Source organism: Aptenodytes patagonicus, chromosome 5 (assembly GCF_965638725.1).
Source record: "Aptenodytes patagonicus chromosome 5, bAptPat1.pri.cur, whole genome shotgun sequence".
Classification (NCBI taxonomy): domain Eukaryota; kingdom Metazoa; phylum Chordata; class Aves; order Sphenisciformes; family Spheniscidae; genus Aptenodytes; species Aptenodytes patagonicus.
The window spans coordinates 60,027,211-60,054,942 of record NC_134953.1 but is presented as its reverse complement, the minus strand read 5'-3'; the positions used below and the strand labels follow the sequence as shown (position 1 = coordinate 60,054,942).

Sequence of the window (27,732 nt, the reverse complement as noted above, 5' to 3'; positions counted from 1 at the left end):
GTCCATGCTTCCTTGCTGCAGAGCTGCAGCATGCCCTCAAAATAACATGTCCTGTCCCTGAATCACATGATGGTGAGCTCGATATCCCAAGGGATCCCGCAGGCAGGAGGAGGCAGGCGCTTCCCAAAGCAACCCTGATCCTTAGCAGAAAATCTCCCACATTTATTATGTTGAAGCCAGAATGTTCCCCTCCCTCTGGGAAGCAGCAAGAGTCAGAGTGAAACTCCTCTCCGCAAGCATGACTCCAGAGCTGGCGGGGAAAAAAACCTCAGTGAAAATTGTCACAAAATGGTATTATGGCTCTTTTTATTTGCAGCTGGGGCCTGGCGGCAACGCAATGGGTGCTCATGCTGGCGCTGGGTGCTCAGCATCCAGGAATGCAAGTCGGGGTGATTCCTGCAAAAAAAAATCCACCTTGCCATGTCTGTGTGGTGACCTGGGGCCTGGGACCTCCCGGGAGGAGTCATTGATCTGAAGAAACACCTCAAAAATGACTGATTTAATGACATGCATGTATGTACAGTCACCACAGGCCAAGGGCTTTCCTTCCCCGCTCCTTTGCTTTTAGGGGTCGGCCTGTCTGTCAGAGCAACCCTGCTGCCTCACGCCAGGAGAGCACCACAGCGATGGGGACAGGCACGGGAGCAAATGCAGGTAAAGGTTTAACTCGAGTTTATTTATACATAAAGGAGGTAACTGCATTTTGAGTTAAAAAAAAAGGCAGATACATAGACATTCGAGATGATGAATGCTTCTGACTGAAACCATGAAGAAAGGAAAGAAACGAAGCAGACGGCAAATTTCAATGGAAAACAGAGGGCAGGGTCTGTCCTCCCCTCCCCGCAAGGCAGTGGGAGCATTACCGGCACGAGGACAGGGACTCGGCAATGGCTTTGCTGCGTATTGCACATACGAGGGAAGGGAAAAGGCAGCTCAAGAGAGACTTCATCATGATGTGAATTGACTTACAAGCAACCAAAGTAGTCTAGGATTAACTTCTGCTTATTAACAAAAAAAGAAAAGTAATTAGCTAACTAGGGAGATTTGCTTTTAGTGGTGACAAGTAGCTCTGGGTTTACGGTGGTGTACTACGCACCAGCTCAACTGGTGATGGCATCCAGGTCCACCAAAGCCTACAGAGATACAGCACAGCCTCATGAAATGGCAGTTCCCAGTACACAGCGACTTAATGACAGTGTAAAGATGTTTGGAAAAGTAGGGTCTGAGCCCTGCCTCTCTCTTTGTCAGCGGCAGAGGGATTTAAGAAAAAAACCCTGCCCTATGTATGATTTGAGGTGATGCTGGACTGACCCTGTGGGTATCCATGGTGGGGGAGGCCCTGGCACCAGCTGACTCCAGCAGCTAAATCACAGCATGGCTTTACATGGAGTGGTTTGGGCATCTGAACATTGAGCACGAGGGAAAGCAGAAAGTAGACTTTTGCCCAAAAGGCATCTGTCAGCAGAGTCCCTCCATGAAACTCTTGGACAACATTAACGCATCCTGGGACGGGAATCTGTTGTGATCTTCTCATGCCGTGCTCAGGATAACCTGATCCGCCCTGCTGTGCCTGAGCATCGCACGTGCTGATGCACGGTGCATGTCAATGGGCTACGCTTCCCTGTTAGCTCAAACTTAATTAGGAAAAAAAAGAGCCATATGGTAATTCCGAATACAGGCAAAACAATGTCTGTGTGTTTGGGTCTAGTATACTCAAATATTTTCCTAGAGTGTTAATTTTTAATTCTTACATCAGACCCACATAAGCAAACATAAATAGGATTTTATACTTTACATAATCCATCCAGCTTGTGTTTGTTGTTACATATACTGAATAATCACTGCCTGCCACTACGTACAGAAGCGCTAATAATAAATATTAGGACACAAACTTACAAGTTAAATGAGATACAGTTAAGTAGTCGATTAAAAGGACAACCATAATGTAAGGTTACAAAAGACTAAGTATTGCTTTTCTAATGTGCTTTTCTCCTTCATTTCAGTCGCTGCCAAATCTATAACGGGAGGAGTGTATAGGAGAACTTGGAGTCATGTGTGGCAATGTGCATAGATTAGGGGGGTGTAAGCAGGCTTAATGAGGAGAATTAGACACAGGGAACGTTTGTAGATAACTGACAGGGTTCATCCCCCTGTACGTATGGAAACCTGCGATATTGGCCCTAGCCGCCAAGGCAGGCAGTGGGGCCGTTACAAGAAGGAGCTGTTTGCTCCCTGCTCCGCGTCCCGGTTTCTTCTTCCACTCGGTCACGCAGAGAGGGACGGGCTCTGCTCAGCGTGGGCTCGCAGGAGCGCTGCGATGTCCCCACGGGCAGCGTGCTGGGCCAGCGACAGGGCCGAGTTACCGCCCTGTGGGGAGGGAGCAGGCAAAGACATTACTGCCCGAATCCCTGCATCTCGCCCCGGCCACCCCCATAATCCACTCCACTCCACCCTCAACAGCCCCCACTTCTTGGCCCCATCACTGCTAAGGGAGGCTGTTTGCAGTCTGCTGATGAGTGTTTCTCAGCTCTCCAGCGAGTGGTTGGCCAGGGCAGCTTCGCACCCAGCCATCTACCCCCAAAACCTTCCCTACGGTTCCTCCCTCGTTTAAAATGAGTCACCGTCCTGCAAACCTCCCCGTGGTGTTTTGGGGTTAACCTCAACCGCATAACACGCATCCTGGCCGTACCATCTCCTGGTCCCTGTGCCGACCCGCATGTCTTAGACAAAATTGTTGTTTATTTAGAAAATAGTGCATAACTATAAATGCAGCCATGTGGCCCGTTGCCGTGAACCTGTGCAGGAGGAGGATTTCCACCGGCCAGCCATGCTGCTCCCAGCCCAGCCCCATCCCACGTGTCCCCCCAGAGAGGCATCCATTCTCAGGGGAGAGTTAATTGCTGCTAATTTCTTGGAGCTGAAGCTCTTCTAATTCCACATGTTGAGGATTTCATCTTCTTTTTTAGGTTTATACCAGGTTGGGCTCTTCCCCCCAGTGCTCTTGCCCAGGCTACGGCTGGGATGCAGAATGCTGCACAGCCACCCCATCCACTGCACAACAAGCATCAAAATCGGGGTACTCTCCTAAGAGGTCCCCTGATTAGAAAGTGGACCGAAATTGTACTTCTTCACTTAAAAACCACCACTCGGGGATTGCTGCCTGTAAAGCATGATCCCATGTGAGCTTTCCCTGCCTGGTGGATGTGAGGCTGTGTACAGGATCGAGTGCGGCACCAGCGCCTCACCTTGTCCGTCAGTGCAACCTGGCAGCCGGGCTGGGCCAAGAGGAGCCTGACAATGTCAGCGTTGCCCTGCCGGCAGGCCACCATCAGGGCTGTCGTCCCCTCCTCATCCTGCAGGTTGACATCGGCCTGGCAGGAGAGGAGGGCTCGCACCATGTCGTCCCGCTCGTGGCTGACCCCCAGCATCAGGGCGGTCTGGCCTCCCTGCAACCACAGAGTGAAAGGCTGAACACCCTTTAACCAACTATAGTCCTGCCCATTCAGACTGTTAGATATTATAATAATAATGAATGTCATTATTGCATATATATCATAAGATTGCATATTATTATTGCACATTACTGCATATTATTGCATAGTACTGCATATTATTAAGTAAACTGGGGCTCTTCAGCAGGTATTGCAAGAGATATCTGCTCACTTGCACCACGGCCACGCGGAGGGTCTTTGCATGGCCAAACCGCCCGGCCCCCAGTTGCCCCCAAAGCCAGGTCCCCCTAACCCTCCTGGGCAGTTTAACTTAGGCCTAGACTAACTTTTACAGCTGTTCGGAAGAAGAGCTGCATGAGGGCACTGCCACCTCTGAGACTGAAATGTGTGACTGATGAAACGACTGCTCACCAGCAAACCTGGGGATCCTGTACCCTGGGGCCACCCCGCACCACTCCTCCCTGGTATCACTTTTAACTTTTTAGCTCAGAAAAATTGTTTTGCAAAATTTTCAGCCTTCCTTTTGCCTCTTCATTTTACCCAGCTCTCGCGTCCCTTCACAGGGAGCTGTTGGGTGGCCATGCTGCAATTTGGCTGAGGTTGCTTTTCTAACTTTTGGGAAACAGCAACTCCAATCCGACGTCTACGGCTGAGTCTCAGCCTGGCACTGCACATGCAGTGTAAGGAACTTGAATTATATCCGCCCCCCCAACCCGAGACCTCTATGGGGACATGATGATGCCACAGCCTGAATTGACATCACACAGCGAAGGCCGTAAATAGGAGGCTACGAGCTCAGCAGGAGTCACTTTGCAGATGCCTTTGCCAAATAAATGGGCTGGCCACCCTCTGCCCGCAGCCACGGCATGATCCCGTGCAGGGCCACACTCAGTTTTCAAAGAAACAGCAGAACTACGGGGACGCACCTGGGCAGCTCGCAGGTTGACGTCCCCCTCCTTCAGGAGCTTCATCACCACGTCCATGTCCTCACCCGTCTCGGCAGCTGCCAGCGGGGTGAGCATCACTGCCGTGTAGCCGGCGTGGTTCTGCAGGTCCAGGCGGCACACGCCTGGCGGGCGACGCAGGGAAGGATTCAGCCCCACAATGAATCAGATGGAGAGAGATGAGCAAACGGGAAGCAAAGAGGGAATTATAAAACATGCAGCATCTAATATTCCCAGAAACAGGAGGTTCCATAATTATACAGGATTGAGATTTATCCGTGTTAAATATCTAGTCTTGTGAGCACAGCATTAAAGGATATTTGGTGCTATGCATTGCTACAGTTAATTACAATTGCTGAGGTCAACTCAATTAACCAAAGTTAAAGTCAACTCAATTAACCAAAGACCATAACCAAAAAAAAAAGGGGGGGGGGGGATAATTAATGCCTTGGGCACACGCCAGTTGTGGAGCTGTGGCCTGTTTGCTTCGACTCCTGCAGCAAGGGCACAGCAGAAAGACGACCGTCACCCAACAGGCAGTGTAAATCCATCCTGGCCCCGTTTCACTCACTTTTCACCTCAAAGAGCCTATTTCCAACTCCACCACAAGGAACGAGCCATGTCTGACAGGCTCGGGCATGGGTCCAGCCTTGCCCTGGGGACCCGGCCGCCTCGGGCACTCAGCGGCAGGAGGGGACAAACCGTCATGGCTCCCTGTGCATCTGTGGCAACAATCGGGTTATAGATGTGTATGATAATCTGCCATTTCCCTAACATTTAACAGATTGTCTGGCCCATGAGAAAAGGCCAAAGTGCCTTTATTCTTGCTGAGCATGCGTGCATTTTTCCCCCGTACAAGCTCAGCTGAGATTTTTCTTTCTTTGCAACGTGAGCTGAAAGTTCAGTAGTTTAAAATGGAGTTTTTCTGCAGCACTGTGAGGTTTGTTATGCTCTCAGGGATCTGATCCTCCAGCTCTGAGCCATGATGTGGCATTTGCTGCTACAAGAAGCTGGGGGAGCCACCCCATCCCACCTGGACTGGGGCCATGAGAGATACCCCTTGGCCACGGGGACCCTGAGCCCTCTACAAAGTCAGATTGCAAAGCCCTCAAGATATGTCACGCCCTGAGGGCACTAATGAGCCTTAATGTCCCTGAGGAGCCTCAGCTGGGACTCCTGCCCACACCCACGGGACCAGGGCCAAGCCATGGGCGAGGATGCTGGTCTTCAGATCAACCATGTCTCCTGGGTGGACCTTGGCCCTACACTTGTCTCTTGGATGGACCTTGGCCCCATGCTTTTATCTGGGATAGACCTTGGCCCCATGCTTGTATCTTGGGTGGACCTTGACACTACAATTGTCCCTTGGATGGACCTTGGCCCCACATTTGTCTCTTGGATGGACCTTGGCCCCATGCTTGTCTACTAGATGGCTCCCTCGCATGTAGGTTGTAGTTGGTCCCCAGCCCCATCTCTGTCCCATCTCCTTTTGCTCCTGACTGAACTCCCTAGGACAACCCTGGTCCTCATTCACTGTTTGCCATGTCTGAGACTGTTGACGGATCCCTGTTACCTGGCTCTGCTGGCCATGGTCATCCCCTATGGGATCATGCCCCATTGACAAGAGCGACATAAAGTAACTTCCACACCCATACCCAACAAAAGCCATGGCTGAGCAGAGTGGCTGTTCCTACCTGTGTCTAGCAGGAGCTTTGCAATTGGGAAGTTGGAGTGGGAAACACTGTAGTGAAGAGCCGTGTTGCCATTCCTGTCGGCCAGGTTCACCACCATTGCTAGGAGCTGGGGCTGGATGGCCCCCAATGCCTTGAGATATGCTGTGACTGCCTCCGGGCTGGAAGACTTGTGGCTCGACACCCGGAACCACTCCTGGCAGACGGTGCTCAGGACATGCCGCTGAAAACACCAAGGTCTCACCATTACTCCTGGGGTAGTCATCCTGCAAACTGGTCGCTGCCCCAGCTCCTCGCCCCACGCCACTTTGTCCTGTGCTCTGGCATCGCCCAGCCGGTATTTAGCTTGTGGTTTTGGGATTACTGCTATAACTTAAGGGGGAAAGGAATTTCCTGTGGTAACTTGAATGAATAAGCACAGAAAGCCTTAATCTTCTTTTTTTTCCCCTTTTCCTTTCTTTTTGGCTATTCTAAAACTGACTCAGAGGTCATCTTGTCCCCCTCTCCTCACAAAGCTATCCATGGCATGGTAGGGCACAGCCTGCAACACGTCATCAGGATAATGTTATCCATTAAACGTAACAGAGAGCGGGAACCGCGTCTGAAATGGGATTGAAAATTATCTGTACCAGATGCTTGTCGCTTGTGGTCCTGATTTCTGAGAGGTGCTTGCTGAGTAGCTGGCAGTCATCAAGGAAACCTTCAGACGGTTTGTACCTAAAGGGAAAATACTTCTGTAAATCCACCATGAGACAGAACCTGCAGGAGGTATTGAAGCAGGAAGGAGAACCTGCAGTTTAGGTCAGAATACATTCAACACTTACTCAAGTGCTTAACTTTATGGACGCAAGTTGTCCCATTGACTTGACACAGGTTTTAGGTACAAAGTTAAGCACTTAAATAGCTGTTTAAGTCCAGAGTTCCAGATCTGTATGGTCAACTTCATCTGTTACAAGAAGCCTTAAAGTGTGTGTGGGAATCTTATTCCTGAATCTGCAAAGAACTTTACTTAGAAACTCTACTTGCGAGGCGAGAAATGAGCTAATTCTAACCAGATATGACTCACTCTGTGTTTTCCACAGTCAAGCATAGGATCTGAATCAATCCCCATTAGATTCTGTAGTAACTCAAAAAATATTTAGCTCTTTAAAGCCTTCTCCCATGGCTACAGAGGTCAGTGGCTGTATTTCCACCGAGCAGATGAAGCACCGACCCCAGCCCTGTAGGAGCGACTGAATGCAGTGCCATGTGTCCTGTGGCTGCAGAAACGTGATGGAAAGCGTGATCACTGTCTGGTTTTCTGGTTACCTGTCAGCCTTGTGCTGAGTGCAAGGCACTGCTTCTGCCGATGGCTCCTGCAGGTCCTCGTCCTCACGTCTCCCCTGCAAGGAGGTCCCCGACAAAGACCCCTCGCTTTCATGTCCAGCTTTTGCCTGCATGGGCTCCAAATCATCAGCTCTTCTCTCTGTCTCGCTCTCCGCATCCCCGTCCGATGGGCTATCTTCGCAACTTGTGTCTTCGCTTGAAGTCGTTTCATAGCTATTTGAGGACACCACATGTTATTCACTCCTTCCCCAACTGCAACCACAGGGGCTGACCAAGACTTATTGAAGACACCCACTGACTCCAATGGGCCTTGGATGAAGCCCGGAGTGATACACAAGTTAAAAGGTTAGAGCCACAGCCAAATTTGGGGTTAGTCTTTTTTTTTGGCTTATTAAGCCAGCAGGAGTGTGATAGAAGCAGTTAATTAGCAGCAGCCAAGGTTACTTCAGGGACTACTTGGTTGGTTTGGAGGGAGGTCCATCACACAAGCCCCAGTGTGGCCAGGCAAGCGCTGCATGCCACCTCCCTGCTGGGAGCTGCTGGCACACTGATGGGAAGCCGTGAGAAACACGGACCCTGTGGCAAGATGGGACAGGTGGCATGTCGGCAACCTTGAGGACCGCTAGACAAAAACTGTGTTTGCAGCTCCAGCACAGGCCTGAGTCCACCATTTGAGCAGCCCTGCTAGAGAGACCTCTCTGGTTGTCCAAAAGTATTAATAACAATAACATCTTCCATGAGACAGAACATTTCACTCTGAGGCATCCCAAAACTTTTCTCAAACTAGTCGAGATTCCTCTACTTGCTACAAGTTGTACTCATTTGAGCGACTGTTGGTAGAAGCAGCTCTACACAACAAGAGTAAGTAACACCTGATGAACCCAACAGCAGTAGCCATCGAGCTGGGAAGTCAGAAGTGTATGTCAGCAGAAACCAGCATCCAAACTTGCACACATAGCTGTTTGCACAGCGAAGGGACAGTGAAATGCATCCTGCCCTCTTCATGCCAGCACACGTACTCCTCAGTAGAAGATGTGCCAGTGCTGCTCTTAGAGATGCATCTACAGCAGACGTTGTATCTAGTTAGCTCAAAAGCCAAAGAGTGTTAGATATTGGATACACAGGGAACTGGGTGTTGGAGCACAACCTAAAATACGGGTCTCCTTCACCCCAAGGTAATTTCTTATTTATTGAAATAGTCTTTTCTCAGTCCCTGAACCAACTTTTGTTGGCTGTCGCTGGAGTGGAGGCAGGTTAGTGGCAGCGTGCCCACCCAGGCAATGCTGACCTCCTCCAAAACCCACCAAAGTTAGTGGGAATCTTCCCATGGACCCAGCTGGGTTTTGGATGAAGCCCCAAAAGATCGGTGTGCAGAGAGTGTCAGTCCCCAGGGTGTCCCTCGCTGCACTGAAAACACCAACATTTTCTACAAGGTTACTTACAGGTTATCAGTGCTGGATTAAAGAAGGGAGAAAAGAGGCTCCATTTCAAATGGCCTTTTAATCAAGAGGTTTGGAGGGGAAAAGAGGGAAAAAAAAAAGAATGACTTCTTCAGCGATACAGAGGACAACACATGTCAAAAGGCAGTTTTCTCTTCTGAACGGATGCTTACCCACCATTTACCCCAACAAACTGAAGATTCTTTTTGGTCCCATTGCCTCCTGCATGGAAACCATAACCCTTCTTTTTCATGATAGATTTAAGACTTGTGGTTGGAGAGATTTCTAGCAAAATACAAAATAATAGATTAATTAAGCAGATGTGCCATAATTATCAATGATTATTCCCAACCTCTAGCAACAAACTACAAATCATAACCATAAGCATCTTAGTTTATCTTAGGAGATGCTTTTTATGTCTTGCAAAACTACTGATGCACCTGGCCACAATCTGAACCTGCCCTGCCACCTTTAAAATACGGGTCTCAAACATCTCCAAGTGACTGGGGATATAAAGGAAGTGACTGGGAATTATATACATGTCCTATGAATATAAGTAGGTTTTACTTTTGTAATAATGTTTTCTTTTTTATTTTTTTCAATACTAATGTATTGGAAATCTCCTGTGTAAATCTCCCGTAATACTACATGGATGAGTCTTTCCATCGGAGTTTGAATAGTCTCACGTGTATTGCTTACAAGTAATAGGTCACTTATCTATTTGCAAGCCCCCCCAACAGTGCACAGGCAGCCTTCGGTTTTGGATTCTTATCTTCATATAAGCTAAAATTATTTTAGATGAACAGCTGTGAGTGGGGACAGGTCTTTTCCCAGCATAGTTGCTCAGTTAGGTTGAATTGGTTTTGGTTCTGGTGAACTTCATGCTGATTTACCCCAGGTGAGCATGAGTCCCATATCCTTGCAAATTGAGGTGTCCAATGCAATTAAGAAAAATGGTTATTTGATGGAATAGCCACAAATGCAGCCACTTTTGGAAGCTGATCCTGCATATAACTGAGGCACAGCTTTATCAGGTCCTACATGGTTTTGTCTGCTTTTTTTATTTAAGATCACATAGCTTACGATATGCAGAGATTTGCCTTTCTCATACATGTTTAGGAGGGCTATTTCTGACTGACTGATACGAATACCACCAAGCTCCACTGCATCACCCCTGCTCAACACTTGAATAAATGGGAAGAGATTTGGCCCGGACACGTTGAAACCTATGCCAATATTATTTACCCAACTGTTGATAGTGTGTGTTCGAATTCTCCTTATCCACGGGCCCTTGGTTAGAGTAGGCAGACAGCAATGAGTTTAAGGAATTAACTAATTGGTTCTGAATGGAGCTGAGCTTGGAGGCCGGCTGTTTAATAGCGCTCGCTAACTCGGGGTAGCCGTGCTCCAAACACAGCCACTGCTCCTGCAAAAGCTCCTGGATTTTTTTTACGTATTGGCCGATGGGGTCAACAGCAGGGAGATCCTCATGGTCTGGGGGACCTTCCTCTTCCAGCTCATCTCGAGGTTTATCTTCGCCAAAGCCTGCCTTGTTTCCTCCTGTGTTTGAGCCAATTCTTGTTCCTTGATAGCTTCCTGCCGTCACCACGTGAGCAGTGAGACTCCGGGTACCGTAGTTATTCCTGTGATTTTGATTGTCATCGCTGAGGTGCTCATCAATCTTCACATGGGTGAAGCACGGTGCATGAAGGTCAGCCTCGATGTCAGCTTCACCAAAATGTCGGGGTCCCTCTCCACCGACACCAGTGCAAGAGTCTGCCAGTCCCTGATCTCTCTGAGCACCCAGCTCCATCACCTGCACGTTCATGTTGTCTGCTCTGTGGACGCTGCATCCTATGGATTTGGTGGACACTGGGATATTTACATTGATGCCTTTATCATGGGCTTGCTTGGCCCCGGTTACCTGTGAGAGGTCAGTGTTCACTGCAGCATCGTAGCACTGCAAAGCCCCGCTGCTCTGCCTGGACGGCAGCTTGGCCTCTTTGGTGTTTTCCCGGCACAGCTTCTCTTCCAGCTGAGCTTTGGAGCTGGCCAGTAACTTAATGCTTTTCTCCTTCTCCTTGATCTCATGATCTTGCTGCTCCAGCACTGCCCTGATCTGCTCAAGCTCTTCCTTCTTCTTGCTCAGCTGCTCCTCCAGAGCAGCAATCTGCTGCTTCAGCACGGCAACCCGCCCGGGCTCTCCTGCATCACGAGACTGAGGACCACAGCTCTCCTTGTTCTCTCCAGCCCGGACACTCCCCTCCTCAGCTTTCTTCAGCACGTTTGGAGTGATTGCACTTACACTTAACTCCCTTTCCCCAGGGTTCTCCTCTGCGAGCTGGAGGGCACCCAGTGAGGCTGGTATACCCCCGGCCGAGGCAGAGCAACTGCTGGTGTCAGCGGCATTGCCCTCCTCGCCTCTGCTCTCCATCACCACCTGCAGCTGCGGCGCCGCGGGATGCTGGCTCTGCCACGGGGCCTGCATCTGCACCAGCCCTGGGCTGCCTCCACCCGGATGCTCCTTCTGCCCCAAGGAGACATCTTGCCCCAAGCTCATCTCTCGGGGGAGATTTAACACGATACCGTCGGAGCCAGGCGAACGCGGCACGGGGCAAAATGTGCTTTCGGAGCCGCTCTGGTCATGGCAGGGCTGGGGAGGTGGCTGGAGGGGCAAGGGCACCCTCCCATCCCCCAGCGGGGGATGGCCAGGCGGCAGCGCATCGGGCAGGCTGGAGGCTCGCAGCAGCTGTGGCCGCCCCCTGAGCTCGCCTTCCTGCCGCCCCAGCTCCGCCTGCCGCCACGTCTCCGCCAAAAGGGCTTTTCTCCGGTAACTCGGCTCGTCGGCCACGGGAAGGGGTGCCTCGTTGTGCAGGAGGGGACCAGGGGTCTCCTCAGCCCCCAGCGATGCCTTTCGCTGGGGGAAAGAGCAGGTTGCCGTCCAGCTCTTGCTGGGAGCAGACGTGCATCCACAGGAGCTGTTCTCGGGCAGACTGAAGTTTCGGGGCAGGGTGCTGAATTTCGGCTGCTTGGCTTTCCGGTGGATGTGAACCCTTCTGATGGTGTTCCCTTTCTCGATGTCATCCACGTACTTCAGGAAGTCCAGGTCCAAGTGAAAGCCATATGGTGTCTCCACGGAGTAGGGGAGGCTGCGGGGCTGCTCCCTCTCCCCATCGGGTTTGGGTGGCTGGCCATTTGCTGAAACAACCCAAAGAAAAGAGATGACTGAATTTTGAAGACAACAAAAAAATTAACAAAAAATATGTTTAGAGCAGGGGAAAAATGTTACTGCTTTTTTCATCTCAGTTTCAGGCAGGCAGGGGGCTGCAGTTCGTCATTGCAGAGGCTCGTGGTAAAACTGCGCAGAGATGCAGCAACACGTGCAAAGGTCCGATCCAGTTTTCCGGAGGTGGATCAGGTAATTGTTGCACTGAGGAAGCCAAAAATTTGCTGAAATCACGGCTCTAATTGGCAATTAAGCAAACAGCCGGTTTTGCAGGCAGAGCTACGTGTCTGTATAGGTATAAAAAGCTGCCTGATGTATAATAAATCCAGCTCAAAAAACAAAGGTGGAACCAATCTGTGACAATTACATTTTTCAAGGCTTTTGGTTTGGTTTTAACTTTTCAGTGGCATAAGTAGTGCTGTGCACGCCAAGCAGGAAAATCATTGCATCATTTCATCAGCAAACACCAGGTCACAAATTATTCCTTGAAAATGATGAATACAGCACCGGGCAGAGGCCGGACCCAGACAGTGCCAGCTGGGGCTGCTTTACACAGCCGCATCCATGCAAAACACGTGCCGCCCAAGGTGACCGGCTGCACAGCACCAAGCATGGCTTTTAATTGAGGAAAATTGTCACGGAATGTGTGACAGTGCTTGCCCACCCAGCCGTCGCAGGCAAACGGCACGGCTCCAGCAGCGCAGGCTGAGGCTCCTGGTTTAATACAACTTAATACAGTCAGATCCAGCCTGCAAAAATTCACAGCCCCCAAATTTCAGCCTTGAGGGTCTAAATAGTTAAACCCCTGCATCATTGCTTGTTTTTCTTTATGCGGCAAGTCCCTGAAATCACCGTGGTTTGGGCTGCTTTGCATCTCTGAGCAAACAAGCCGTGCTCTATAAGGATGAGGAGGAGCAGCTCGACCAGGAGAAACCAGGTTTCATGGCTGCTCCCTCTGTCTCCATCCTGGTGCAGCAGCTGTGTGGGGACCAGCAGAATTTGGCACAGCTTTCGGTGCTGCTCGTCACAGAGCACCACCGAGATGCAGCCGCCTTTCTGATGGGAAGCAGCACGTGAAAGTCAGAGGAACGATAGAGGGAAAACGTCATGCAGCGTAATATGGCACAAGAGCAAAGCCCGGCTGGTGGGAGCAGAGGAGATCTGTCCTGTCTGCAAAGGACAGGAGGACAAATACGTGCTGAACTGAGAGCTGTGACCATGTTTTTGCTGTGGTTTAGGAAGTCTGCATAATACATGAATGATGCATTTTTCACCTCCTGGCCCTAGCCGTATCTATAGAAAACAGGTTATTTACAGTATTTCTGGTAAGGCAATTACTTCAGGGCTTGGTTGGGTTTTTTTTTCAAGAAACAAATGAGCAAACAAACATCCCGTAGCCTCCATACCATCTGTCTTCTCCATGGTGTGGTCTAATCGGGCTGTCAGTTAAACATCCTCTGACAAGCTAGGGCAGATGAGTCGTTTCACCCTTGAAAAAAAGAAACAGATACTTCTAATTTTAAAAAAAGCTCAATCATCTGAACTTAATCTCTCCTTACAGCCTTACACCTCTTCACAGGCCACCCCCCTCTTATTTCCCATGTTCTGCAGCCCGACTGTGTCTGCTGAGCACTTTCAAGCTGCTTAAATCAATAGCTCCTTTTCCAGTGGCCACAGCTCATGCTTCATAGACACATCCCAGTTAGCTGGTTCTTATAAAATATCCCCTGCATTACAGATGGTTTTGACTGCAAACAAGGAAAGACAGACATTTAGGATAATTTCTACTGGGCTTGAGATAGATCACACAAGGACTCTTCATTGACTCCTGTAAACTGGATATATGCAACATAATATAACATCTCTGCAAACAGCAACGGATATAAACTATACACAGAAATGACTGGTTTGTCACTTTTTTTTTTAATGCATAACAACCAAGATTCAAAATTTATGTTAAATCTTGTTCAAATGAAACCCATTATTTCAGAGCATGTCCACACTGTTATAAAAAACCTTTACCAAATTGCACTAAAATACAGAAAAATCGCTTTCATATCAGGAAAGATCTTCAGGTGGAGATCTACCACAGTCTACATCGTGAACCTCATATCCAGCCTGGTCTATATTGCCCTCCAGCTCTCTCCCATCATGTGGACATGGGTGAGATCCTCCTGGAGCGTGAGAGGAGATTAAGGCTGGGAACAACCAAGAAAAGCCCTGAGTGAAGCTTCTCTCCTCTATGCCCTTTAGAAAGACACAGGGAGGAGGCTGGCAAGGGCAAAAGAGGTTGAGGCAGTTGGACATCACTGTAGGAGGCTTCCTGACTTGCATGAGAAGGGCAACATTGCTCAGAGTGAGAAGGTCTGTCTTTTAATTCCTGCTACGGGGGAAATGAGGGGGTTTCTTGGAGAGTAGGTTGCTTGTTTAGGATTTTCCTTCAAGCATCTAATTTCATTCCTGGCCAGAGATGGTCCCACAGCACCTTATCTGGCACGATAACTGGATATGCAGTACAGATTAGGATATATAAAGTATAGAGGTACTGCTGTTACTCTCTTCTAGAAGCACTGACATGACATGGTTTAACTACAACAAAGACCAGCAGGAAAACGAAGCCAAATCCTGCTGTATTGTTATCATGGGATGGATACTTTGAAAGATCCAAACCATTTAAAGAAACAATTAGTTCTGTCATTCAAGTAGACACGTTTACTGTCAATGTATAGCCCTGATGGAAAGTTGGGAGGGTCCCAACCCAAAGAGAACATGAAAACTCTCAAAAGCTCCTCCAGGGTTGGAACCTCCTCAATGCTCATGCGGCCAGACGGCAACGCTGACGCCTGCCCAATGCTATGCGAGCTTCTGAAACACCTTGACCAGCGGCCTCCTGACATGCTCTCCAATTAACTGCACTTATTCTATAAAGGGCAATTTCTTCTCTCCTCCTACCAATAAACAGCACGTGCCAAAACGAATGCTAATGTCTTTCTCAAATTTTTTTTTAATTTTCCAATTACAGTCAATTATGGAGCACTTACAGATCCCAGCTACAGTCCAACCAGCTACATTGCGCTCTTCTAGGTCGTTTATTTAGAGGGGTGAGGGGGAAAGCCAGTGAATAGGATACTTTTTAATATCTAGATAATTACATCTAATCAGTTCATTTATGAGCTGACTGGGTCCCAACTCTGCAGCCCAAATCGATACTATGACTTTTCTCTTTTGACCAATCTACGTCAAAATAGCCTCGTAAAAGGATGTTGAATGTACCCTACCAGCTTGCTGATGTTCTCCCATCCCCCCTGGGGCAGCTCAGGCATGGGGCAGATGGCTTTGAGCCAAAACCACAGCTCCTTGGACCCCATGGGTGCTCTCCAATGCCTGTCCTTAATAAAAATGAGACAAAAAAATGAAGTAATTTGCTGGAAGAAGCGTACCCGTACACCCAGGGTCCGGCCCACAGTTCGGGGCAGGGCAGTGCTTTTAGGTGGGTCTCCGTCCTGCTAATACCTGTTACGCTGACCCTCTGTCGGGTTTTGTATTTGTTGAGTTTTCCCCTATTGCATAAAACTGAAGAATACTTATTTTCCTCTCCAGGCAGGCAACATCACCACATGCACAGCATTGCTGATTTTCACCTTGAATGAAATTACATTGCTTTTCTCAAGGCAGGAATAAATATATACAGAAATGGAAATCAAGAAGGCAAATATATGAGAAGGCAACAGCACAGAGTGAACTGGTTTTATTCCCTGGGGCAGCCCATTTGCAGGGACTGTCTTTTTAAATAGCCCTGTCTCAAACACTGGCTCTTTATAGTCACATTTAACCCCTCTTTTACTCTGTCCCACTTGCCAGGCAATGTAAGCACCCGCCCGCTCCCCCATCCACACCAGCCAGCAGAAAGGAGAGCAGCATTACACCCCAGAAGATTTAAAGAACAAATTAACTGAACCACAAAGACAAATACATACGAATTTCATTCTCCAAGAGCATCTTGCTAGTAATTTTAAATTGGAAACATTTAACCCTGTACCTATAAATAAGAAGATAATTCATCCCTGCTGAGCAGCACGTTAGCACAGTCTTATTAGCTATAACACAACATTTTTTCGAGCTCTGCCTGTCGTGTTCTCCTGCACTGCAGCAATGGCTTTAACACTTCACGGTGAAAGGAAAAACTATCATTAGAAAAGCATCTTGTCGTGTTACCTTCTCATGCTCCCACCTACAAACCCATTGGGGAGCAGAAGCGCTTGCCGCCCTCTGAGGCATCTTTTCCCGTGCCGAGAGCCGGCAGTGAAGGGTTCGGAGCAGCAAACATGCCTTTTCCAGTTGTTAAAAAGTTGTTCAGCTGAGCAGTGACCTTGCTCGGAAAGCAAATACAAGTTTAAAACTAGAAGCACAAAAGAGGGATTAATTTTCTAATAAAGTAGCCCACTGATCTCATATGACCTTTCTGAGGACAGCTGAAGCCCACTGTATAAAATGATTTACTTCCCATAGCATAGATAACTTTTCCATAAAACACGAAACGCTAAGCGCTGCTTAGGCTGTCACCCGGGCTGCCTCCCTTATCAGGAAAGATTATTGAAAAGACAGTCAATTATTAACAATACGGTTCTTATTATACCTGATGCTGCAGGCTGCAGCCGGAGCTCGCTCTCTGCATGCTGCACCCTCCCAGGCTGAATGCATTAGTTATTCTGCTGAGCACCTCTCCCAAGGAAACGCAAGCGGCTGCCGCGATTAAAAGGCGGCATCTTTAGTAGAAGCCGCAGAAGGTCTCAACATCCATAATTAATCCTGCTGAAACCCCATTCCCATATGTGGAGCAGAAACGGCCCCTTGGCCCTTTACCCTTCTCCCCGCAGCTCCGGTCCCTCATGTCACCTCCATCCATCCACTGTCCCCAGGAGATGCTGAACAGGACGGGGTGACAGCAGGAACGCAGCCGCGTGTAACCGCGGCGAAGGCTGAGGATGCCTGACCCACCGTGCTGTGCCATGCCCCGGCCGCTGCGAGAAGGGACAGGCAGCCCCCGGGCTCCTGTGGGTGCCGGTGGGACTCTCCAAATAAAATGCTCCAGCCTTTTGCAGCAGGGTTATCAATGCAAACTTCAAACTGCAGGCAGGCGAGCCAGGGGGCAGCTCGCAGAGCAGGCATGGTGTAATTTTGGGCAAGGTATTCGTGGCATGTGGCTCGGTGATGGGCAGAGCGCCTGTGCTGGCGTTCCTGTTGGGCATCCTGGATTGCTGCACCCCCAGGCTGGCAACAGGGGAAAAAACCCTCAGTCTCTGCACTGAACTTGCAACAACTTCACGCTTGCAAATGCAGAGGGGTTCAGACACTGCCCGGCTCCCCGCAGCCCTGCAGCCGGGCTGTGAACCTCTTCCAGGGCCAGGAAAGAAAATCCTGAAAAGCGGAGGCATCCCACCAGGACCTGGGGGCTCTGTCGGGGGCTTTCACCAAGGAACTCGCATCACGGAGCGGCGCCAGCACCTTTCCCATCGCTTAACAAGCAGCGCAACCAAAACGCTCATGTTAGCAAGGAAAAACACATTTTGTCACTGTCTGCAGAACAGAGCTGCTGGCACTCCTGCAGGCTCACTGCGCTCGTACGACCACTAAATGTAACTTTAACACGTTAAGTTTGAAAAAAAACAGAAAAGTTTTGGCTTCGCAGGAAGGGAAATAACCTGGACATGTAGAGAAACAGCAGCAGTTTGTCCTCGCTAGTGCTCCCCAAGGCACGGATGGGTTAACTTCTTACCCAAGGAATGAAAAATAACCCCCCCATTTCAGCAGCCAGTTAAATGCCGCCTTTCCCACACAGCTCCAGCATCGCACACAACGCGGGGCCGTGACTCCATGTTGACAGCTTTCTGCTTTCACAGGCAATTACTGTGCTCAGGGTTCAAAACGAACTTAAGAGCATGTTGGCTTATTTTCTGTCCAATTCTTTTGGTTTAGTTACGCTTGTGCATCTTTTCTGAGTGTATTCTGTTCCTTATGTTCTCTAGACAAAGCAGCACGATGAAAAAATATACTTATTTCTATATGGCGCTGATTTTAAAGTAAACCTAAAAGAATTGTTTCATTTTCCCACAGAAAGACCTAGCAGGAAGCTTTTATTTGGAGCATTTCCTTATTGCAATTATACACATAAGACCTACAGTTTTTCCCAGATGTAATCCCTGTGGGCCTGAAGAAGGTCTTCAAGTCTGTGTCCCCCTAAATAAACTTTTAATCAGGAACTATGAATGGATGGAGTCAAAGCATGCAAACTAATTAAATATGGGCTGGTGCTTGATGGAGCTACGACTGGCTTCTGATAGATTCGCCCAACGGGGCTGGCACAGGGTAGGAAATGGGGAAGGGTTTCACCTGGGCACGGCCCGAGATCATCCCGCAAGCGTGAGGACTGAGGTCATGGCCTAAAATTGCTGCTGCTTTACATTACGCACTACAGCTGTCAGGGGGGGATTTTGCTTTGCAGGCTGCTCCCATGGATGATAGGAAACAGACGGCCACGAAATGGCTCAAAAGCCATCCCGTCGGTCCCTGCCTGTCCCCACCATGGCCACCGCTGCCTTCTTGGATGCTCGCAGGGCTGATGGGCAAAGCGGCTGCCTTCCTTCCTCTCCCCAAGCAGAAATGCTGCAGGAGGGCAGGTTTGGGCTTCACCTGCTGTCCCCCGCTCCCCTCCACCGCACGGACCCGAGGACAGAGCTCACCCTCAGTACCCAAAGGGTTACACCCAAACCTGCTCCATCCAGGCAGTCTGCTTGATTGCAAAACAACCAGCTGAGCTATTACTGCAAGTGGACATACCAGGAATAAATATAGCCTCTCGGGGAATATTTGTTGTACGGATTTTTCAATTCTGCTTTCACTGCAAAGGAAGAAAAATAACTCATTTCCAGTCTGCTGGGGACATCCACACGGGTGGGATCTCCATTGTGTGGTGGTGGGCTGTGATCGGCTGCCGGCTGGCACAGGCACAGGAAGGAGTTTCCTTCCAGGAGGAAAAAAGAAGTTTCAAAACTTTGTGGGATTAAATAAATAAATAAATACGTAAATAAAAGCAGTTTAAAGTCCTGGTTTGCATTGCAAGAGGTTGTCATGAGGTTCTCCAAAGTGGGAGCAAACAGGGTTTCTGCTGTAAGAGATCTGCATCCCGGGAGCCCATCAGCCACCTTCCTGGGTGCATTCGGCATCGTGCAACCATCGCTGCCAGCGGCCCCGTGCCCCACGGCATCCCTTGGAAATGGCAGCTGGGACCGGAGTGGGTGTGGGCACACACTGGGCTGGCTGCCTGTAGGGGGGCAGAAGACAGCTGAGCAGACCAAAATTAAAGTGGGGAGACCAGATGATGCCTGAGCCCCAGGAAGCCCACTGCTATAAACCCATCAGCATCCAGAAAGGCGAGCTGGCAAGCTGGATCTGTCCCAGCCCGGCGTGCACCCTGCAGCCACGAACGGCTCGGCGCTGCGCTTGCTGGGCAGGCTTCCCTCTGTGCTGGTGTTACCTGACTGCACATGCCAAAGTGGAGCAGGACTAGATTTGGGGATGCAAAACCAGTCGCTGTATGGGAAGAGTGGAGGTGGCGGAGGCAGCAGGTAAAAAGGTATGACAAGAAAAGGGATGTAAATCTTTAAACCCCTCTGAAAGCGAAACGCCGCATAGTCCAGATGCCTGCTTAAAATTCACCCTCCGTCCTGGGGCCAGGAGACAGCTTCAGCACGTGGCTTATAGCAACGGGTACCCTGCCACGCTGGCCCCAGCATTTTATCGCACCCCAGGCTGAAGCTCCCTCGGCTGCTGCCTGCCCAGGGCTTCTCGAGAGGAGAGCTGGGAGCTGGAAGCAGTTTGTGAGTGCTCGAGAGGGACGAGCTCCCTCTGCAACCCATCAGCTCGTGGTTGCACCGATGGAGGGGTTCAGGCTGGCCCCCCACCCTCCAACAGCTATCACCCTCTCCGCAAAATTATGTACACGAGGCAGCGGAGGGGGTTGGATGGGGCTGGAGCCGGGGGCTGCTTGCATGGAAAACATCCTGGAGGCGTGCGGAGCCTCACTGGTGTTTGAGAGAGTGGCGGGCTTGCAAGAAATCTGAATAATTAACCCAGCGCCACTTAATAAAGAAGACGATCGCTTTCAGAATAAAGACAACGATCGCTTTCAGTGTAAGTGTGCAACCCTCGGCGGCTGGCGGTACTTAAACAGCCATTTCAGGCATCTTTTGAAATGGCAGTAATAAAGTTGTGCAGATACTGATTTTATTAAAGCTGCTTATTGCTGTTTAATAAATGTCGTGAGCTTCCTGCCAGCATTTCCATTAGAGACGGGTCAGGATGAGACCTGGAGGTATCAGATATCCAAACTCTCCCCTCTTTTATGGCTCACCGGGAGGGGAAAACGATCACATTCATCCCTTCTTCTGATAACCTCTTTTCCAACTGACCTTCAGCTCGTTCCAGCCACAGTCTTACAAAAGCCTTCATCGATTCTCATGATTTTATCCCGTGCCTTGAAAACTGTGGCCTTTTCTCCTTTCCCAGAGCCAGGCGATCAGAAAAACCACCTGAAGCCATGAATCGAAAGCGCACCACTGTCAGAAGGCAGACAAAAATCTGAAGTGCCTCATTTCTAATGGTTACTCTTTTTGCCTCAACCCCACAAGTTTGCGGGGGGAAACCAATGAAGCCCTCCTTTGGCTTCTGATCTCTTCCAAGCTGCTGTTTTCCATCTCCTTGACCTTGGGACAGGTCAAGCTTTGCTGCCATGATACTGAATAACTTCCATGTGGTCAAAGAAGCTGGTAGCAACTTTATGACAACAGGGCTGTCCTTGGCTTGGCCAGGGCTTGGTGCATCCTTGGGGCTCCTGTGCTCATCCCACTCAAGAGCCTGAGCTTTGGCCCAAGCTGGGCTGGAAATGTCTCTGTTTCCTAAGGAAAAACAGGATCCTTTGGGTGTTTTTGGAAGCTGGGTGTGGAAGGGAACCATCAAACCAAGGTGCTTCTGCTTGCTGGGAAAGGCTTTTCCACCTTGTTCTTGCTCGGCTGCTTGCTGAGACATGAGATGGATGGGGCAGCGCAGGGAAAGAAGAGTGTTGCGCCGTGTCCGATCGAACCCCTTGGTGCTTACTGAGAGATGAAACACCGGAGTTTGTGGAACTGGAAAAACCCACCCCGACACACAAACAGGGCTTCTTAAACCCACCAGCCTGAGAAATCTCCAAAAAGTGCATCTGTGGTTGTGAAAGCTGACTAGCGATCCGGTGATTGTCCTGTCTCACCCCGGTAAAGATCCCGTCATCAACACAGGTCCTCTCCCACTGAAAGCGGGACTTTCAGGTGTTTTTAGGAAAGCCCTATTCTCTGCATGCCTATTTTTCTCCTCTTCCCTGGGCAACCACTGCAGTCCCCCATGGAGACATGGGGCCATTTTATATCAATTTCTGGCCTGAGCCAACAAGACTCAAATTGATCACACTCATGACAGGTTTAAAAACCTCTTCAAACAGGAATATTTATTTTTCAGGCCACCTGAAACCACTCTCCATGTTTACTGGGACCACAGAGGGGATGGACGTGCCGCCTTCCTCCTCTGACGGTGATTTCCACGTGGATGCCAGGAGCGCTGCAGCCAGCAGCCGCATTTCCCACCCGCGCACCTGGGTTATGGGGAGGGTTTAGGAAATGGTGGCTTTCCTCCAGTTTTTTGCCCAAGCTCAGGCTGCACATTGCTGGTGTATTTTCGGCTTTCTCGCTTGCGCCAAGACTCGCATTCATCCCTGATGGACAGAGGAACTGGCTGCAATGATGAATTGAAGATAATCACGTTTGGAAGGTGGGAGCCACTCTGTGTGTGGGGGGGTTTCACCATATTTCACGTTTCTCACTCCACCAAATTGTCCACTTTGGAAGTATATTATCATAATAATGACAATAACTGCTTTTTCATGTGCTGTTTAAGCCCTGGGATGTGCAGGACTTGAGGCTTCCCAAGGCACAGTGCCGGAAACGTGAATTCCACCGAGGTCTAAAATAAACAAGGCTGAAGAAGGAGCTCTCTGCAGCCTGTTCCTCCCCACTGCTCTCCCCTAGCGCCGGCAGCATGTGAATGTGCGCAGCTGGGGATTTCTGCCCTGAGCCACGGGCTCCTTTGCACCCCTGAGCTGGGGTCAGGGCTTTATTGACTGAAATCTGCATCTCGCTGCTCCTGAGCAAAGCAGAGTCGCATAACCCCCATCATACAGGCCACCGAATGGAAAATACATTCGTATTTACTTTTTTCTCTAACATGGGGGGCCACGTTCATCCCTGGTGCTGCTCCCAAAGCTTCCTCAAAAAGACCCAAGATTTGATGCGTAACACTTGGTGATAAAAATGCGACTTTCAAAATATTTGGCGGCTGTAAAACCGCAGACGGAGGGACCCAAATCGGCAACAAGCTTGTGAATGAGCTTGTATTCCTCTAACACCGGCCATCTCACAGAATCTCAAAACTGCTCCTGATGTGAAGGATGTTTTGAGACCAAACCTCTCCCTCCCAAAATGCACCACGCCAAGGGACGCAGAGGCTGTTTGACGGGAAGCAACGTTGCACTCCTGCTGGGCGGCAAATAAATATGTGGGGGGTTATTTCAGTTAGCTGAGGACCAAGGGAGACTGTGACACCGAATTCGATGGCTCCTGCGGGAACGGGACAGCCCCAGCACTGCACGAGGGGGATGATTTCTGCACCTGGGAGACAAACCTTCTCCATAACCGGACTTTCTGGAAAGGAGCCGAACATGGTCCTGGTTTTCCTACTCACAAGTGGTTTGGAAACTGCACCGAGAGAATGACAGCGCCCACAGCAGCAACAGGCTCCCCCCTCTTATCTTTCAGTTTCAGTATTCTTTTAACGAATCAACGAATCCATTAACTGATCCCTCCTCAACCACAGATTCCCTGGCCAGGTCGCTGTTCATCAGGCTGGCTGTCATTTCAGCAGATATATTATTTTCTACATATTACAGTCAAAGCGACAAATAATTAATCATAAACCTGAGGTTATGGGCTCCTTCCTCTCATTTACCATTTCAGGAATCATTTAAGAGATCAGCTTTTTCCATTTAGTCCATCCCAAATCAAATGCAAAACACCGGGAAGACTGCAAAACAGGTATGAAGGCAAATGCTGATGTGTTTTACCCTTCTCTCTGCCCTTCGCTGTGGCCACTATCCTCACCCTGCACATGCCATGTTTTCAGGTGCTCGCTGCCTTCATTTGGGCCACGCAGCTAAAATAATTAATTTCTGGTTTAGCCTCTGGACAAAGGAAACCCTTCTCGGCAGTGTCACATCCCATAGCTGTGAGGAAAATGAGATAACCCTGTATAGTACAGTCCCGCTTCCATCTCTGGGTGGTGAACATCATACCCAGAGCACCCAGACCACGACTGCCTCCATCCTGAACTTACTTGGACTTGCATTTGAGATTATTTAACCCACTTTCTGCCATCACCGATATTCTCATGGACTATCCAGCCTCTTCTACACATATCTCAGGTGATGGTCTACCCTGGTGCAGCAGCTCCCTGTTCACATTCACTCTGATTTCTCCCAGAGCAGAGTCAGAGCCCGGCACGTCTTTGCCTTAGGCCCGTGAGAAATCACAAGCCGAACACCGGGAGCTGACGAAAGTGCTTGCACGGGGCACGCCTGGTCCCAGCAGAGTTAGGCTGCTCAGAAACGCCCTGGCAGTGGCCACTGCTGAGGAAAGGCGATGCTGCTTACGAGAGAGAGGCACTGCCTGTCCCTCCGCTTGCTGCCAAACGCACTGCTGGAGTGGGTCCGCTCTTGGCCCCCCTGAGGATGCAGAAACCCGGAGCTCAGCCTGGCCCGGCTCTGCAGCCAGACCAGACCTGTGGCCGAGCCCCACGGGACACACGGCTCAGGGAACCGGAGCATGAACCTCGCTAGAGACAGAAATAAGTTACAGCGCCAAGAATTTCTGTGTCCGGATGGCTGGAAAGCCGGCAAGGAAACAGGGAGACGCTGGCGGTTGGCGCCGGCGACCGTGCTCGGCTGTGGAGGCTGGGCTCGGGCTTGTCTGAACCACATCTTCACGGCTGGGGAGGGTTTTACGGTTGGGCTTTGAGGCTAAATGCAACTCTGGCTGCTCTGGGGTCCTGGTGACTTCCACCACATTGCCCGGGGCCTGGGGGCCCTTCTCAGCCCTCACACGGTGACATCTGGGGGTCCTGTCAGGGCTCAGAGCCTTCCTGCCCTCTCCCCGCTGCCCAGCCACGTTCTGTGCCTCCGTCCCACACCCAGAGGTGCACTGGAAACGCTCCCGTCCTGGGTGAGTCAGGGCTGCTGCTGCCCCCAGGCAGCAACTCGGGGGGACAGGCACTCCTGAGCACCCCCAGAGCACCCCCAGAGCACACTATGGAGCACCCCCAGGAGCACCCTTCAGAGTGCTCCCAGGTATCCCCTGAGCATCCCCGGAGCACACTCTGGAGCATCCCTGAGCACTTTTAAAGCATCCCCCTGAGCATCCTCCAGCACAACCCCGGAGCACCCTTTCAGACACCCCCAGAGCATCCTCCAGCGCACTCCCGGAGCACCCGCAAGCACCTCCGAGCACTTCTGAAGCACCCCCAAGCATCCACTGGCGCACCCCCCAAGTATTCCCGGCGCATCCCGCGAGCATCTCCTTGGAGCGCCCCTCCGGAGCAACCCCCGACGGGGGGGCGGTGGTCCACCGCCCCCCCCGCTTGCTGGGATCCGCTGCCCCCTCCGCGGGCCGGCCCCCTCCCCGGCTCCCCCTTCCCCGGCCCCGGCGCCCCCCCCCCGCAGCGCGGCCGTACCTGGGAGCGGCGGAGCGCGGCGGGCGCAGCGCGGCGCTGCCGGCGGCCCCGCTGCCTCCTGCGGGCGGCGCCCGGGGACGCGCCGCGGCGGGGCGGGGCGGGGCGGGGCGGGGCACGGCGCCCTCCCCGGGCAGCGGGGCCGGGCGGGGGCCGGGGAAGCGGGGATGGGCTGCGGGAGCGGGAGCGGGAGCCAAAAGGAGCGGCTGCCGTGGGAGGCCAGAAATCCACTTTTTTGGGTGTTTTTTTCTTTTCTTATGACTGCGGTATTGTGCCCGGGTCCTTCTTTTCAGTGCTTTATTTATACTTTTCTAGCTCATCCTGTTTGCACAGATGCAGATCAAGAGCGGCGGGAAGGGGAAATCTGTGGGGACGGGCCGTGGCTGCCGAACTTCCACTGCATTTGCGCCAGCTGTTCTCCAGCTCAGCCATTCAACACGGTCCGGTTTACATCGGTCCCTCGTACCTTAATGTGATCGCGTGGAAAACGTAAAGAAAATGCAATCTGAGTTTTAGGTTTTGAGCCTCCTCGTGTGCCTTACCCCATGTGATTTACATGCTCGTCACCTACCCAGTTGCAGCAAGTGGCTGTAATGACAGTTCTTTCCCAGGCTCTGGGGCCAGGCAGAAATCAGTAGTTTAGTGACCTGCAATAATACCTTCAGCTTCAGGTGAAGCTTTTGATTTCGCTTGTCTTGAGACATAGAGGCAAACCCCAGCTCTGCCCCCAGCTGTTCTGGAGCATGGGAGGGCAGTGGCTCCAGCAACGCTGGGGGTGCCTCCGTCTGGGCTATGAACTCGGCATCCACCGGGGACGAATGAGGCCTGCTGTGATTCCCCCTTCCTTTGAGAGGAGCCCAAATACCTTTCAGCTCTGAGTGGGAAATGCTGTAAATCAGAGCAGAGCCTTCAGGTCCCACCGACACTGCAGTTTGCACCTCTTGGGTTTTCTTCTCCAGGCTGAAAAACGTGGGGGGCTGTGAGTGGAGCAGCACGGTTGCCAGAGCCCGGCTTAGACGGGTCTGTGGGTGGCCGGGGCGAGGGGGCTCCAACTGTGGGAATGTGCAGGTCTGGAGCGGGCGCCCCGAGGCACGGCTTGGTGCGGGATCACGCCTGGGCTCAGCCCCGGAGGATCCCACATTGTTGGAGGGTACCTGAGGGTTGGGGTCCGGCCGCTGGGCGATACCAGAGCCCTGCTCGCAGTGTCCAGGCTCCTGGTAAAACAGGGAGGGGTAAAATCTCCTTTACCCAGCTCAGGAGTGACTGGGGCTCTGCACAGACCCAGCTCGGTCTGCCCTCACTCCCATGTGAGGGTCTCGGGTGCTGAACGAGAGGAAGACATTTCCTGACAATTCTAACAGCGCATCAGAGTCAAGGGAAAAGTGTGAGCTTAGGGGAGCCTTCGGGCTTCGCGCCATGAGGACAACCCCTGCCCCTGCTGCTCAGGTTATTTTTTGGCAGGGCCCAAAAGAGAGGAACCATTATATCAGAAAGATTTTTTTTTTTCTGGCATTGCTGGCTGGTGGAGGTGGGAGATGACTCCTACATTATTTTCTTCTCCCGTTTCTGAACAGCAAACCTACTTTGATGTGCAGTTGTGGCCTTCAAGGCACAGCACCTCTCCTGCTGCTCCTGGGATGGTGCAGCTAAACAATTACCCGTCCCTTAGGCTCATCCCCAAAGCCATGACAATCCCCGAGCCTTCATGACAACGACAAAGCTTTTGCAACAGAAATTCAGGCACTTACAGGAAGCTCTTGTGGTTGCAGACATTCAGCTGAACTTGTGTTTTGTTCTGTTTTCCTTGGGGTTAGATTAAAGCACTAAAACGTGTGTGTGCGGGGGTAAGAAGTAAAGCGCTAGCAGCTCACAGCACACACTTCTGCAAGCACGCCCCAGAAAAGCAAGCAACAACTACCAAAAAAACCACTTTTGAGCAAACAGAATAAAAATCAGTTCTCCTTTTCAGTCACTGAGGTTTTAATTGCCCGATAACTTGAAGACAAAGAATCTCTCTTCTGTGAAATGTTAGGCATTCAGAAGTGTAACATGTATATGCATAAAACTTCTGTGACCCTTCTTTAATCCAAGAGAAGAACAGGGCTTTCAAACAAACAGGATAAACGAGGAGTACTTTGCTGTGCATATAAATGAAACATGATAAATTGTTTAAAAACAGATTAGGTGAATTTGTGGAGGAGAGTTCTGAGGCAGCTATTGCACACCATGGTTGAAGAAGCCTCCAAGATGCAGCTTGCCAGGAGCCGGGAGGGGACGGCAGGAATGCAGCCACGGTGCAGGCACAGCCTCTCCCTCCCCTTCTCCCACTGCGTCCTTCAGCTCCACGCTCGGGCAGTGTCAGAGGCCATATTCTCCACTATGTATTTCAGTCTTACAAAATTCAGCTATTCTTAGGCGAGGTTGTGGGTCGTTAAGCGCTTTCAGAATATTTATTTGTCAAGCCACAGGCACTTAAATTTACTTCTGAAGCCAGACAACCCACTCAGAGGATTTCTTTCTGCCGCAGAAATCATTAGGTGAAATTCCACAGCAAGAGGTCAGCCCTGCCACCTGAAACGCTTCGAGTCGGATCCTGCCCAAGGGCTGCCACCAGTTTGGGTTTCATTTTCAACGGTCAATATAAAAGGGGAAAAGAACAACAAGAAAAATGTGGTTTCCTACAGTCTTTCACCACCTGATTTAGCTTTTCTATGTGTGTTTTTTAAGACAGGGACTGGACCTTCCTAGTTGGCTGTAACCCCTCTGGGGGTGTATGGCGGTTTGGATGGT

General features: G+C 50.6%; 1 protein-coding gene across 2 annotated transcripts; it reads right to left on the bottom strand.

Annotated features, from left to right (window-relative positions):
- Positions 1 to 658: 658 nt before the first annotated feature.
- On the bottom strand, positions 659 to 24,994 carry KANK4 (KN motif and ankyrin repeat domains 4). 2 transcript variants are annotated; one of them, XM_076340038.1, is made up of 10 exons: positions 24,946 to 24,994; positions 13,485 to 13,567; positions 10,098 to 12,050; positions 9,026 to 9,137; positions 7,396 to 7,626; positions 6,717 to 6,804; positions 6,091 to 6,310; positions 4,379 to 4,521; positions 3,246 to 3,446; positions 659 to 2,367 (listed from the first exon to the last, which is right to left on the bottom strand). In XM_076340038.1, exons 2-10 carry the CDS (start codon positions 13,498 to 13,500, stop codon positions 2,266 to 2,268), a joined length of 3,066 nt encoding a protein of 1,021 aa, XP_076196153.1. In that variant the 5' UTR covers positions 13,501 to 13,567; positions 24,946 to 24,994; the 3' UTR covers positions 659 to 2,265. The 2 variants fall into 2 exon arrangements, with proteins under 2 accessions (XP_076196153.1, XP_076196154.1); XM_076340039.1 differs by lacking the exon at positions 24,946 to 24,994 and adding an exon at positions 16,294 to 16,354.
- Between the last annotated feature and the right edge of the window lie 2,738 nt (positions 24,995 to 27,732).